The following is a 15,266-nucleotide window of genomic DNA, read 5'->3' as shown; positions in this document are numbered from 1 at the left end:
TGGCTCAGCGGTAGAGCACTCGCCTAGCATGGGTGGGGCCCGGGTTCGATCCTCAGCACCACATAAAAATAAAGGTATTGCATTGTGTCCATCTACACCTAAAAAAATAAATATTAAAAAAAATTGGGAAAAAATCAGTTCTTATTAAAAAACAAGAGCAAAAGTTAAATGTCACAATATTAAGAAATGAACGAGGAGTACACATGGGAGCACAGACTAGTTTACAAAGGAATCTAACAATAAAGGGAAGAAGCTGTAGGTCAGAATTTAAAGGGAAACACAGGATCAAAACAAGGCATACTTCTTTTGTTTATTTTTTTACGTTGTAGGTAGACACAATATCTTCATTTAATTTTTATGTGGTGCTGAGGATCGAACCTAATGCCTCACATGGGCTAGGTGAGTACTCTACCACTGAGCCACAACTTCAGCCCCACATATTTCTTTTTAAGAGTACCGAATTGGATTTACTACACAACACCAAACAGCTTTAGAAGGAAAAAGAGAAGTATGAAACAGAGAACTATGATATCTATATCAGAGGAAACAGAAATGGATACCCTCTACTTCTAAGCATTTTCCAATTTCTGTTAGAAAAATATATACAATCATACCACAAACTGTTCTTTCATAAAAATTATAGATAAAGTTTATAATTTAACTTACTATAAATAACTGGACAACTTCCAAAATATCTTATAAAAAGATTTACATCCAAGGCAGCACTAGAAAGAATTAGTTTCAAAGTTGGATGCTTTTGCAACAAATCTCTTAACTTTGTAAGTAAAAAATCACTAAATCGATCCCTTTCATGCACTTCATCCTGCAATAAACAGAAATAAAACAATGGAACAATTAAAAGATTATGGAGGACTAAATCTTTAAAATATTGGCACTACAGGAACATTAATTCAAATTAAACGTGGACAAGGCCAATCATTATTAGTGGAACTTCTGGGTTATGGACAATTCAGAAATAATTGGACATTAACAACTTACTGTGGATAATAAAAAGTACTGCCTTTTATCGCACAGAATATGACTATAAAAACTATAATGAATTCAAATTAGCTATGTTTCTGTTAACATCAGTCACAGGTGCATTCTTTGGTTTTCATAAGTTTCCAAGAGCTCTTATTAAAAGCTTATAGATTAAAAACTTAATCTAATATTTTTATAACACAAACTGGTTAAGGTTAGAATTCTTTAATAAGAAGGTATCTCATCTTATTCCATCGGTGGCTAATTAACTTAATAGCTTAACCATGAAATTAAATGACTATAAAATATACACTTACAACTGGGAAATAAATGATATTAAAGAGGGATCAGATAACTAAGTATACAGATAAAACTTTCACAATTTCTGAAGAATTCTAATTACTTGCATTATTTTTACATATGAAAATTTTTACATTTTTAAAATGTCCTATTTTACCTCATAAGATCTGATAGTACAAAATACTTACTACCAAGTATTTACTTCTAATAATTATAGACACAAAGTAACTTGATTGAAATAGTCTTTTCAAAACAAAAAATTAGCTTTCATTTTACCCTGTTCTATAAATGTAATTATGTACTTAAGTATTAAGCAACCTGAGTTATATATCCCAAATTCAGCAATATTCTTACCACAATAACATGTGTCACAGTTGACAATGTACTATCGCCTGCCATCAGTGTACGAAGCAATACTCCATTAGTGCAAAATGTCAGAAGTGTCTTTGGAGAAACCCTTTTTACGAAATTAAAATAAAGTACATAATTACAAATCTTGTATGTAATTAAAACAGTTATGTTAAATAATGACCTTATATGTACTTTACTCAGTATTGCTAAAATAATAGTATACTGGTAAGTACAGCTTATTAGCAAAGTTATAAGAAATACATATTTTATGTCTAAGAAGCTCACAAATGTATTATTACTAACAGTTTTCTATTAACTAAGTACCTTGTTAAACAAGTTTAAAAAAAAAACTTAAAAAAACTTTTTGCTTGGAGAAAAAACTGCATCACAAATGAAATCAACCTTTTTAATCTCTACTGAAAACAAAGAAATGGTACTTCTTTGTAAAGAAAGTATTATTAGCTCTACTGGAGGTTGAGCATCCTTAATTCAAAAATCCAAAATTCAAAGTGCTCAAAAGTTTTGGATTTCAGAGCATATGGGCTAAGGATATTCAACCAGTACAGTTTACAAATACTCCAAAGTTCAGAAACCTCCAAAATCTGATATACTTCTGCTCCCAAGTATTTAGAATAAGGAATACTCAACCAATACTAATGACATTAAAACAGAGTCATTAACATTCAATGAGAGCTTACTATAAACTTTACATCAAAGCTGTGATTTACAGGCCTTTATTAGCCTTTTTTTATAGAGAAAATTGAGGTTCAGAGAGGTGAAAAAACTTGGCACTAGATTATGAATCTATGAAATGAGATTTGTATCTGTAATCCATAAACTCTTTTTTTTAAAAAACTATTCAAAACCTCACTAAGTTTAGGCATGACTTCGATATCCTAGTATAAACTTTTCAACAAACACATTCTCTATTTTTAGTGAAATACATACATTTAGTCTTTTCTAAACATTAAAGAAGATACAAGAACTGTCTTTACCTGCTTTCTAATCGGATCTGATAACCAATTGTTTGACCAATCCTTTCCCTTCTTTCTGCAGCAACTCTTTCTGCCACAGCAATAGCTGCTAATCGTCTTGGTTGAGTACAAAATATACGGCAGGGGATACCATTTTTAAAGCAATCATCTAAAAGGAACTGAGGAATCTGAAATGAAAATTTTAAAATACTGATATATATTTTGCATACCCTGAAAATCCAAATAAACCAACTGAAACACCAATAGAACTAAAAGTTCAATAACATGTTCAAATAAAATAATCATAAAATCAACAATTTTCATGTAACTGGTAATAATTAAAAATATAATTTGGGCTGGGAATGTGGCTCAGTGGTAGAGTGCTAGCCTAGCATGTGTGAGGCACTGGATTTGATCCCAAGCACCACATAATAAAAGAAAAAAAAAGCTAAATAAAAAAAAATAAACAAAATAAAAAGTATTGTATCCATTGAAAACTTTAAAAAAAAAGAAAATATAATTTAAAAGATCTTATTCTTGTTTTTGTTTCTGTTTTAATTCAGGGGCACTCGACCACTGAGTAATATCCCCAGCCCTCTTTTGTATTTAATTTTTTTGGGGGGGGGATTGAAGTATACTCTTTTATTGGTTGTTCAAAACATTGCAAAGCTCTTGACACAGAGACAGAGTCTCACTGAGTTGCTTAGCACCTTGTTTTTTGCCGAGGCTAACTTTGAACTCGCGATCCTCCTGCCTCAGCCTCCTGGGCTGCTGGGATAACTGGTGTGGGCCACCATGCCTGGCAAGATCTTGTTCTTGTTAGATATTAAAATTAAAATATTTTAAATTAAATTTATCAAAAATATTTAAGGATTATATGAAGACAACATAATGCTGTTGAAAAATAAAAGACCCGAATATGTAAAGAAATACATTATATTCGTAGATGGGAATAATCACTATTGTAAAAACTTTAGCTGTCCCCCAAATCATTCTAAGAATCAGTGAAATAATAATCTAAATTCCACTGTGCTTTTTTAAATAGTGAAAAGCATAAAGAAGACAAATAGCCTATAATCCCAGGGCTGCAAAGACTTTTCTAAGAATAAAATTCAAGCAGGTCATAAAGATTTGAAATGAAAAGTCTTACCCAGCCATAGCCATAATGCTCTCTATAAACTACTTATAGTTTCTCATGAACTATTTCAAGAAAAATAATTCACAAAATTCAGGATGTTTATGTATACAAACATTTTTATTAAAAGTGATTACTGTATTTAATGTTTAAATTTGCATTTTCTTTTCACCTATCAGATATACCTAATGCATTTTAACAGCTACACATTCCATCTTATAGATGTGCTATAATTTAACAAATATGACTACACATTAAGTAATTTTCAGTTTTTTAACCTGTTAATGGTTTTATAGCTTGCTATTAAAAACAATGCTGCAGTGAAATCTATTCTCATATACTTACGTAGATTTATGTATTATAAATTACTGGAAATAAAGATTTCAAAGTGTGTACATTCATAACCTCAATAGAAAAACTATCAAATTGTTCTCCAAAACAATTGATACTCCTACCAACAAAGCAAAAAGGCTATTTTCCAATATGCAAATACAGAATATCACCAATTTTTAAAATTTCTGCCAATGATAAATATATTTTGGTTTTTATTCTTCAAGTATGAGTAGGAAAGATCTTTTCATATAAACCTTATTAGCCTCTAGGATGAACTTTACTTATTCATCTAGAAGCATAAATGTAAAAGAACTGTCAAAAATATTTTTAAAGAAAAGATAAATATATCATTTTCAAACTACAGAAATTCAAGATAAAAGAAAAACTTCTGAAAGAAAACTGGAAAAAAATACTTTACCTACAAAGAGGCAAAAATAAGAATTACATCTGACTTCTCAATAGACACCATGCAAGCAAGAAAAGAGCAGACTAAAATTAAATGTTGAGAGAAAACAGTCAACCAACCTAGAATTCTATGTTACAAAATTTCCTTCAAAAGAAGTAATAATGAGTTTGTTAGGTGAACAAAAATTGAGAGAATTTGTTGCCAGTAAACATGCCTTGAAAGAAATGTATTTTTTTAAGTTCTTTAAAGATATAGAAAATAATATAGGGCAGACACTCAGATCTTCATAAAGAAAGGAAGAACAGCAAAGAATGAAAAGTGAAGGTAAAATAATTATAATTTCCCCTTATAATAACTATAATTTTTCATTATTGACCTAATGGAAAATAATAGCAACAAAAATGTATTTGATTATGTATGTTTATATATATATGTATATACATATGTTTAATCTTGTGTTTATATGTATATATGTGTATGCTTATATACAAGTGAAATGAGTGACAGTGACAATACAATTGACAGTACAAAGGAATTAGAACTAATTTGCTATTTAAGTTATTCACACTGTGAAGTGGTATTATTTGAAACTGAACTTGGATTAGTTGTAAATGTATATTGCAAATTCTATAGAAACCACTCAAAAAAGTAGAAGATAATGAAGAGAAGTGTTTTGCTATATACTGTAAACTACAAAAAATAAAAAAGCAGACTCTTGGTGCAGGAATAGATAATGAAATTAGAGATATATAACAAAAATTCCAGAAATAGACCCAAGTACACAGAAACTTAATATTTGATCAAAAACTATATTTTATAGGGGAAGAGGTTATTAGACAAAGGTTATATTTGAACATGTAGACATTGACAAAAAAATTTCTACCTGATATGATACAATAAATTCCTAGTGAATTTTTCAAATGACAATATGAGCATAAAATATTTATAGGAAATGTTTTTTAATTTGATGGTAAGAAAATTCCTCCTTTAGCATGGTTCAAAGTCAAAGATTGACAGATTTTATTAAATAAAAATTTTAGATTGCCAATATGATAAACATTGATTTTTATTTCTTCAACTATAAGGGAAATATAATATCTTTTCATACATATTATATAACATAAGCAAAGATACCATAAGTAAAACTAAAATCAAATTTAAAATTCTGAGAAATTAACATGTTTAACAGACAATAGGCATATATCCTTAATATATAAAGTGTTCTAAAAATAAATTCAAAACTTTCAATACTGTCAATACTGTTTTAATGCTAATTCTCTTCAGAGTTATTACACAATAACTAGTTAATCTAACTATTAAAATTTTTAATACGGTATTCTTAATCTGGTATTTGCAATTCTAGGAATTTATCTCATTGAAGCTTCCACAAATAAGCAAAGAAACATTAGGATACAACATAAGAAAGTAAATACAACACATAATACCAAAATTCCTGCTCTATTTCCTAGTTATATTAACCATGGCAGCTTAATATCCATAAATTCTAGCTTTTATTCCTTATCTCTAAAAAGATAATTAAATAAATCTACATACTTTGAAGTTATTGAAAGGCTGAACTAAGACAGCTCTTGTAAAAACTCAGCACACCATAAACATTTTTTTAATCATTGTTTTTTATCATTATAAAAATATTCGGGAATACTATATGTAGGTGTTTTTAAAATGAAGTATATCTCTAGATAGTAACATGGAAAACCTCCAGTTTCTGAGATGAAAAAAGTAACATGCCATTATCCCATGTTTGTTTTTAAAAAACATCATCACATATCAATGCTTATAAAGAGACCTTTGGGGTTTTTTAATATAAAATAAATCAGTGCTAAGAGAGATAAAAAACAAAACATACATTATCCCCCACTTCTTTCCCCAAAGAAAAACTGAAACGTATCCAAAGTTTCTCACAGCAGGTAGTGAGTGTGACGGGAAAATTATAATTCTGTTTTTCACTTTCTCTGTAATATTTTCCATAATGTTTGAGTTTTATAAAACAAATATGAATAAGGGGAATTACAAATCAATCAGACATTCAAAGAGATTCTTCAAAGTGACTCTATGGAATTTCACTAAGGCATACAAGGACTTATCCTGAAGAAAAAACATATTTTGTCTTCAGACAAAAATGAATTATTTAGCTCATTTTAAGGTTCAAATGACTAAGTCCTACAAATAAATAACTGAAAAAGTTTTTAGATATAGTCAACTTCTCTGTTATGGTTTGAATGTGTCTCCCAAAAGTTTGTGAGTTCAAAACTTAATATCCAAATTCTTATATTAATGGTGTTTAGAGGTGAGGTCTTTTCTGATGAGGATCAGATGAGGTAAAGCAGGTAGGGCTGCCATGACAGCATTACCAACTTTATAAGACCAGAAATCCAAGTTAGCATATATGCTTTGTTTAGCCAAGGGATGCCCTGTACCACGTTATGATTCTGAAAACCATCACCAGTGACCAGTGCCATGTTCTTGGACTTCCCAGGTTCCATTAACTAAATAAACCTTTATTCCTTACAAACTGACTACTTATTAAGCCAACCAATATAACTATAAGAAATGTTGGGCTGGGGTTATAACTCAGTGGTAGAGTGCTTGCCTAGCACGTGTGAGGGAATGGTTTTGATCCTCAGCACCACATATAAATAAAAACTATATTAATTTTTTATTGATTTTACTTTAGCTGCTATGTACAAAACGCCATGTATGCCAAGTGCTTTATAGAGATAGCCTCTCTAAATCTTACCCTTAAAAAAGTAGCAGTTAGTCTCATTTTATAAGTGAAGACTCTACCTCACAGAGATTATAAAACTAGCCTAAAACTTCACATCAAATAAGTGAGGAACTGAAATCTGAACTCCAGATCTGAGCCCATGTTTCTTCCATAATAACAATCTGCATTGGTATTATTTTACATTTAAGATAAACTACTCTATAGTTATAAAATAAATAATTTATAATATTTCCTTTCTATAAATTCTCAAAATGTACTCCCAGTAGTATTTCTGAAATAACCACTAGTATAATAACCATAATTCTATTTTTCTGTTTATAAACACAAGTAGAATAAACTTGATATAAAACTACAATATGGGATAGAGAAACAAACCTGTGTGGTCTTTCCAGACCCAGTTTCTCCTACAATCAAAACTACTTTATTTTCCTTAATTATTTTTACAATTTCTTCTTGTTTCTCAAACACTGGCAAAGACTGCCTGAATGAGTCAAATTCAGATTCTCCTCTTTTCACTGGAACTTGAGGTATGCCATTGTTGAGTCGCCCACTTGTTTTACTCATTTCCCGGTTTTCTTTTGAAAATGAATGGAAAAACAAAAAAATTATAATCAACATTGAAAAAGAAGTGTTCAATGCTTCATGCTTTTCTCCTATACTTACTATAGAATATACTACAAATTTCAGTACCAACATAGATGAATAAAAATTGATTCTTTAATAATCATTAAAAACACAATTTTGATAATCTAAATTATTTTCAGGTTTACCATAAGTTTCCATCAGTAGTATCACAGAAAATTAAAATTTTATAGTAGGAAAGAATGTGCATTATATTTATAAGAATTGTGACATACAATATGAAAACATATTACAGAAAAAGAAAAAATAACCTATATATTATAAATTTATACATGTATGATTAAGTGAGAAACAGGATTACATGTGTAAATACAAGGTTGGAATGCTTCACAAATTTCCTAATTGAGCCTTTTAGCAATATCCACATTTAACATAAGGAATAAAAAAGATGTTTTATATTCTCCATATAGCTCCAAATAAATTTTGTCTGCCTATATTTAAAACAAGTTATTTGATATTGAAGACCATATATTTGCTGCAGACCTGCTCCAAAATACAGCAATAATTATGCAAATCTGTCACTATAGGTAATAAAATAAATGTCTCACTTTGGGAGTTATTTTTCCAAATAGTAAAATTAACAACTTCATTTTCTAACCAAAATAATAATTTTTCTACAGTGGAACAACTTAATGAAATAAAGAGTCTACCAATCCATTAACAGATACTAAAGCCCCATTTCAAAATTTTATTCATTAATGCATCAAGGCAGTATATATATCCCTGTTTAGTTTGCTGGCTGGTTGAATGACTTTAAACAAATCATTTAACTCTTCATAGGGCAAAGGTTGCCATGAGGCCTTTTATAATGGGTTAGTATACTGCCTAGCACACAATATATGCTCAGTAAATGTTAGCTATTACTATAATGCTTAAAAAAAAAAAAAAAAAACTTGGTTCAACTCCATGACAAGCCTTAAAACTGCATTTTGTTGCCAAATTTTCACAACTCTTAATCATTTCTAACAAACTATTCAAACTGAGAAAACTTATTTCTTATAAGTTTTTAAAAATAAATCTAAATGGAAAAAGAATAGTCAACAAATAACAGGGTAAACAAGGAAGCTCACCAGAAAATACATACCAGCTTCAACTGCAAACACATTTCCTCTTTCTGTTTTAGGCAGAAGTTCAGTTCGCTCTTTATTGGTGACAGGAAATCTCTGAATTAGGCTCCTAATAGCATGCTTTGTATTATGAGTCAAATTACAGGTCATCATTGCATGAGCTGTTTCTGATCCATCTTTCTTCTTCACAGTTAGGTATCTATTTGCTCCCTTTCTGAACATTAATAAAAATCATTTGTTAACTACATACAGTCAACTAGTTCACATATCATGATGCCTACTTTTCTCAAGCAAAACATTTTTAAAAAATCAAAACACTTTTGGGATAAAATGCTAAACATCCTCCCAAAATGCAATAAAGAAAAATTTAGGGCTAAAATGGCCACAAGACTATTTTCAATTAAAATTTCAAAATGTGGCAAATTTAATTTGAAATCAGAAAAAAAAAAAAAAAGGTGGGGGGAGGCTTACTTATCCAGAAGTGTTGAAATTTTGTCTTCAGCAGACTTTATGGTAGACTTAAACATCACCAGTTAATACATGCTGTGAAGCATATAGAGCGGGGTGGGGTTGGGGTGGGGTTCTAAACAAAAGAACCTGAAAGTGACAATGAAGAAGCTATGGTTGACTGTTCAGATTAATGTGTCCCATTGAATGGTTCCACAGTATGTTGGTAATGTCACACTCCCATGAAAACCTGTTAAAAGTGCCAGTTTTAGTGGCTGAACCAAAAATTCATAAAACAGCATTTCTGGTAACTATTTCAGATACATTTTTTCTTAATAGAAAAAATTTTTCAAAGCTTCAGGCTCTTTAATTAAAAGGTAATGATGATCTATAACTATTCAAGTTATTTCCTGGAAATTCATTTGTTTCTTTATATCTAGTACAGAACTGACCATGTCTTTTATACTTCTGTAGCTCCAAAAACACTAGGTTAAATGCTATACACATAGGAAATCCTCAAGTGTTTTGAATGATTTAATAACACAAGGCTATTATCTGGCACTAATTGTACTGAGAGCTCAGGCCCTGAAGGCTCACAAGATATGGGATTGAATCCCAGTTCTATCACTTACTGGCTGTGGCGCCATAAGAAAATTATTTAATGGCTCAAGTCTAAGATTATAATATCTATTTCAAAAGAATATTATGTGATTAAAATGATATACTGTCGAGTACATTTCACTAAAAGTAAACATAATAGTTACAGATAAAAATATCTGTAATTTCCATAGTGTAAAAGTAATCATGTCAGGAGGTTTTACTACGTTCCACCTTCAGCATGGTCTCTAACATAAATGAAAGTTATTATATAATTATCAGAGAAAATTTTTACTTCCTTTTTTTTTGGGGGGGGGGAATGGGGATTGAACCCAGGGGCATTTTACCATTGAGCTACATCCCAACTCCTTTTTTTTTTTTTTTTTTTTTAATTTTGAGATGGGATCTCACTAAATTGCTGAGGTTGGCCCTGAACTTCCCATTCTTCTACCTCAACCTCCCAAGTTGCTGAGATTAAAGGTGGATGTGCCACCACATCTGGCTGATTTCCTAAATTTAAAAAAAAAGTTACCCAAAATATTTTACAAAATGCTTTACCATTTATTAACATCACCAGCATATTATAGAAAAAAGCAACAGAGTCATAAATACAACAACTATTACTTACTTTGATAATTTTTATGATTCTAATTAGATTTAAATTTTGTAATCAATATCTTCATTATAAAAACGATATTAAACTAGAAAACTGACCTATACAGTTTTACCTATATAAGGCTTCTAAATGAGGCTTTTATTTTACAACAATTTTAAATTTCTGACAATTCCTTACTAAATACTAAATATATGGTTTCTATCATCATATATTAATTGAGCACCTACTTTAGGCCAGGCACTGTGGTAGAAACTAGAATTACAATGTTGAGTAAAATATACTCTCCTTCTTCAACAATCCTACAATCAAATTAATAGTCAAAATGAAACCTTCCTAATACAGGTTGCCTAACAGCTTTTATTTATAGAAACAATTCACATTAAGCAGGTACAATGACATAGCCATTACCATTTAAAATGTACTGAATTCAGATTTAGCACAGATGGTAGGGCAGAAACATAGCATAAAGTTGACAGTTTCTATGTTTAATAAAAGAGTCCACCTGTGGCTATTAGTGCTTGTTCCTACCACATTCAGCATCACAGTGACAGTATCACAAAAGGATCAATGAAATTTTTGGTAAAATATTCACCTCATCATTGAATGAAATATTCAGTATAGTACAGATTACGTACTGCTACATTAACTGAAACACTAAAATTTTATCAGGTATTCATTCCAAGGCTATTGATACTATGTTTTGATGAAAAACATAAAAATCCCCTTTCTAAAGAAAAATTAACTAGAAACTAGCCACAGAAAATAATGCTACATAAATAACTTCACAAGAATTTTGTGCCAGGGATTGAGCCCAAGGGCACTTAACTTACTGAGCCACATCCTCTAGCCCTTTTTTTATTTCTTATTTTTTTACTGTGAGAAAGGGTCTCACTAAGTTGCTTAGGGCCTAACTAAGTTGCTGAGGCTGGCTTTGAACTTGCAATCCTCCTGCCTCAGCCTTCCACGCCTCTGGGATTACGGAAGTACACCACCATGCCCAGCTAGAATTTTTTAAATAACAAAATGCAACCCCCACATGCAGTTTTTAAGCATAAAAGCAAATGCTCAATGGGGATGGCAAAAGGGGAGACTTTGGTCAACAGGTCCAAAGTTATAGTTAAATAAGAAGAATAAGTTCTGGTGTTCTACTTCACAGTATAATGACTATAGTTAACAATAAGGCACATTTCAAAATAGCTATGAGAGAATTTTTTAAAGTTCTCACACACACACACAATTCTCACCACCAAGAAATGATAAATATTTAAGGTGATATATATGCTAAATTACCCTGATTTCTACAATGTATACATGTATCAAAACATCACAATGTATTCTATAAATATATAAAATTATTAGTCAATTAAAAATAAAAATTAACTAAAACTAATGTAATAATATTATAGATAAGAATTTCTTATCTGTAATTTCAAAGTGTAAAAATAACCAATGCATGCTATGGTGAAGTTGTGGCATTTCAATGGCTTCTTCCTTTGGAAGAAAAATGATGGGAGTTAAGAACTTAGCTCAATGGTAGAGCACAAACAGCATATACAAGGCCCTGGGTTCAATCCCTAGTATCCCATCAGCACCACCAAAAAAAGAAAAATGATGCTATAAACAATCAAATTTGATACAATTTTTTTATTAATCCATTTATCAATTTACTAAACATGTTATTAAGCATTTAACATAAACAGCCATATGCCTTAATATTCTCCACTTTCCAAATCTGAAAACAATTTAAAAGATCATCTAAAAGAGGCTGGGGGTATAGCTCAGTGGTAGATTATTTCACATATACTACCCTGGGTTTGATGCTCAGCACAAAAAAAAAAAAGAAAAAAAAAGAAAGAAAGAAAATTATCTAACAAGCCAAAGAAATGACTACTTAAAAAGATGACAGCCAGGCCTGGGATTGTGGCTCAGTGATAGAGTGCTTGCTTAGCATGTGTGAGGCACTGGGTTCAATTCTCAGCACTGCATATAAATAAATGAATAAATGTCCATCAACATCTAAAAAAAAAAAGATGACAGCCATCAAGGAGTTAATGCCTCTAAAAAAAAAAAGACATTCATTAGATGCCTACTAAATATAAATACTTAATTTCTTAGACCCTATATTTATACTTCCCTTAAGCAGGGAGATAAAAGATCTAAATCATTTTTACCCCAATACTGTATGTAATACAGAATTACAAATTTATTAAAGTTTAACATATTAAACTTTAATATATTAATATGGACTTTTTTATGACTAGTTAGAGACTTAATAGTTTAATAACCAACCAAATAACTTTGCCACTAAAATGAATACAGCTGCTTTCATGCTATATCCACAGTTTGTAGTAAATTTGTTCTTAGTATGGCCTTATTGGACTATAAGTATCTGGAAAATGAGACCTCCCACACATTATTTTTGACCTAACTTCTTGGAGCACCCAGAACATTGCTATAAACTCACAATGAACATCAAATGAATTAACTAAGCAGGGCATACACCTGTAATCCAGCTACTCAGAAGGCAGAGGCAGGTAGATCACAACTTCACAGGTTTGTAATCTCAGAGACTCCAGAGGCTGAAGCAGGAGGATCACCAGCTCAAGACCAGCCTTGGCAATTAGTGAGACCCTATGCAACTTGGGGTGGGGTTGTACCTCAGTGGCAGAGCACTTGCATAGCATGCATGGGGCACTAGGTTCAATCCTCAGCACCACATAAAAATAAATAAATAAAATAAAAGTACTGTGTCCACCTACAATTAAAAAAAATTTATTTTAAATTTTTTAAAAATTAAAACAATAAAATAAAAGGGGCGGGATGTGTTTCAGTGGTTAAGTACTATGACATATTTATCCCTTTTTTTGATAAATAATCTGTTTTAAAATAAGAAAAACTATCAGCTTACCCTTTACTTTTAGAAACTAAACCAAGAGATTGACTCAACCGATGAATAAAGGCTCTTTCAGTACTGGTCAGTGAAGAAGGAAATTCCATTTCTACATTAAAAAAAAAAAAAAAGTAGTACCATTTGTGGATGGACAATTTTCTTTCAAGTAATATATAAAAATGCAAATTACAAAAAACACATAAGCATATAGTCAAATTATATTTTGTGAAAAGTAAGTATTAATTCAATAACCACTGAATGCTTACCAGAATTCTGATATTAATTTTTTTGAACCATGTAATGAACCTAAATATGATAAAGGACTCTGATGCTTACCAAAGACTGCTGGAATCTTGAGCTGATATAATGACTGATGAACATAATTTAGTATTTTTACTTAGTCCTTACTTGCTTTATTAACAAAATGTTTATTTCCTTCAACAATGAGAATATGCAAGCATTAGTTCTCAACATGAAACTCCACTGTCTTTGCTTTCAAAACTATACCGAATTTATATTCCATTATTCTGGATGAGATTTATTGTTACATAGTGCTGATACTTTACGTCTGTTTTAATAGAAGTTCAAAATTACTCTTCCAGGTCACCCAGTTTGGACTGAAACTAAAAAGTCTTCTATTTAAGTCAGCAAAACGGAGGGAGCATTCAGTGATGCTGTACAGACACCACAGGTGAGCTGCTGGTCCTGAATTATAGGACCCAAGACAGAGTCTTCTAAGGTGTGGAATAGCTTCGTAGGCCAAGAGAAGTTTAATTTGTCTAAGTGTTTAGCATGATGTTACTAAGATTTAAACATTTTGCAAGTGCATTTACTTATCTGTTTGACTTCCTTCTTTTGTAGCTTAAATGTTAACTAGTTAAGGCTAAGCCTGCTTTTAAATAACGTAAGTGTAGAGGCTTACCAATACCCAAAAACCGCTGCCCTAGCTGCCCAAGACTGCTCAAAGTCCTGGAAAAAGAAAAACTTCCCGCTTGGGAGCAACTTGACCTTCCCGCCTTCTGATGTCAGGCAAGTGCTGGTCAGTAACCCAGCTGACCCGCACCGCAGCTTGCGGTTCTTCACTTCCCACCGTAGGGGCACCACCGCGCTCCAACCCGGGCTGAGCCTCGGAGGGCTTCCAGGTGGGCGGCCCCGGTCTCCCCTCCTGTTCTGGGGCAGCCACATCACTCAGGGGATCCAGTTTGCGGGCCGGGGGCGAAGGGCCGTCGGCCCGCGGGGTCCCTGTCTGGAACCGCACCTCTCTGGTCCCCGTATCGGAAGCGCTCCAGAGCGATATTGACTGCGATCTTCACCTCCTCGTCGATACGAATGTCCTTCAGGCCCTTGGCCCGGCCGCCGCCCCCAGGGCCACACGGAGCGGGGCCTCCCCCTCCGCCTCCAGTCCCACCGCCGCCGCCGCCACCGCCCGGAGCCGGCGGCCGCGGGGAGACGCTGCTCGGCCTGGACATGGCCCTGAGGAGATGTTCTCCCCGCGCGGGAGCGGCCAGGCCTGCTGCTGACAGCCAACGACAGGGAATGTGGGCCTCAGGGGCAACTGCGGGAGCCCGAGGTCAGCCGGCAGCCGCTCTTGGGTCAGAGTCGCCGGAAAGCTAGCATTCACCACAACAAGCCAAAAAGCGCCGGCGCCACTAAAGCCCCGGAGCGGCCGAGTGCGCGAGCGTGATGACGTCACCAGGCCCGCCGCAGCCCGTGACCTCAGCACGTCAGCGGTCCCGCTAGGCGGCAGCTGTGCAGACCGAAACTCCCACCCAGGTGATGCA

General features: G+C 32.8%; 1 protein-coding gene across 2 annotated transcripts in view; it reads right to left on the bottom strand.

Annotated features, from left to right (window-relative positions):
• The window catches only part of Ythdc2 (YTH N6-methyladenosine RNA binding protein C2), a 77,662-nt gene extending 62,551 nt beyond the window's left edge, over positions 1-15,111 (bottom strand). For both annotated transcript variants that reach the window (XM_076856652.1, XM_076856653.1), the window contains exons 1-7: positions 14,744-15,111; positions 13,504-13,594; positions 8,953-9,149; positions 7,602-7,801; positions 2,628-2,794; positions 1,636-1,738; positions 667-823 (exon numbers count right to left, since the gene is read on the bottom strand). In XM_076856652.1, coding sequence (XP_076712767.1) covers positions 667-823; positions 1,636-1,738; positions 2,628-2,794; positions 7,602-7,801; positions 8,953-9,149; positions 13,504-13,594; positions 14,744-14,954 — 1,126 coding nt within the window. In that variant the 5' untranslated portion in view covers positions 14,955-15,111. The remainder of the gene's footprint in view (positions 1-666; positions 824-1,635; positions 1,739-2,627; positions 2,795-7,601; positions 7,802-8,952; positions 9,150-13,503; positions 13,595-14,743) is intronic.
• Positions 15,112-15,266: the final 155 nt, after the last annotated feature.

This window comes from Callospermophilus lateralis, chromosome 5 (assembly GCF_048772815.1).
Source record: "Callospermophilus lateralis isolate mCalLat2 chromosome 5, mCalLat2.hap1, whole genome shotgun sequence".
In the NCBI taxonomy this organism is placed as follows: Eukaryota; Metazoa; Chordata; class Mammalia; order Rodentia; family Sciuridae; genus Callospermophilus; species Callospermophilus lateralis.
Note: the sequence above shows the minus strand (reverse complement) of the source record. Positions and strands in the feature narration are given on the sequence as shown.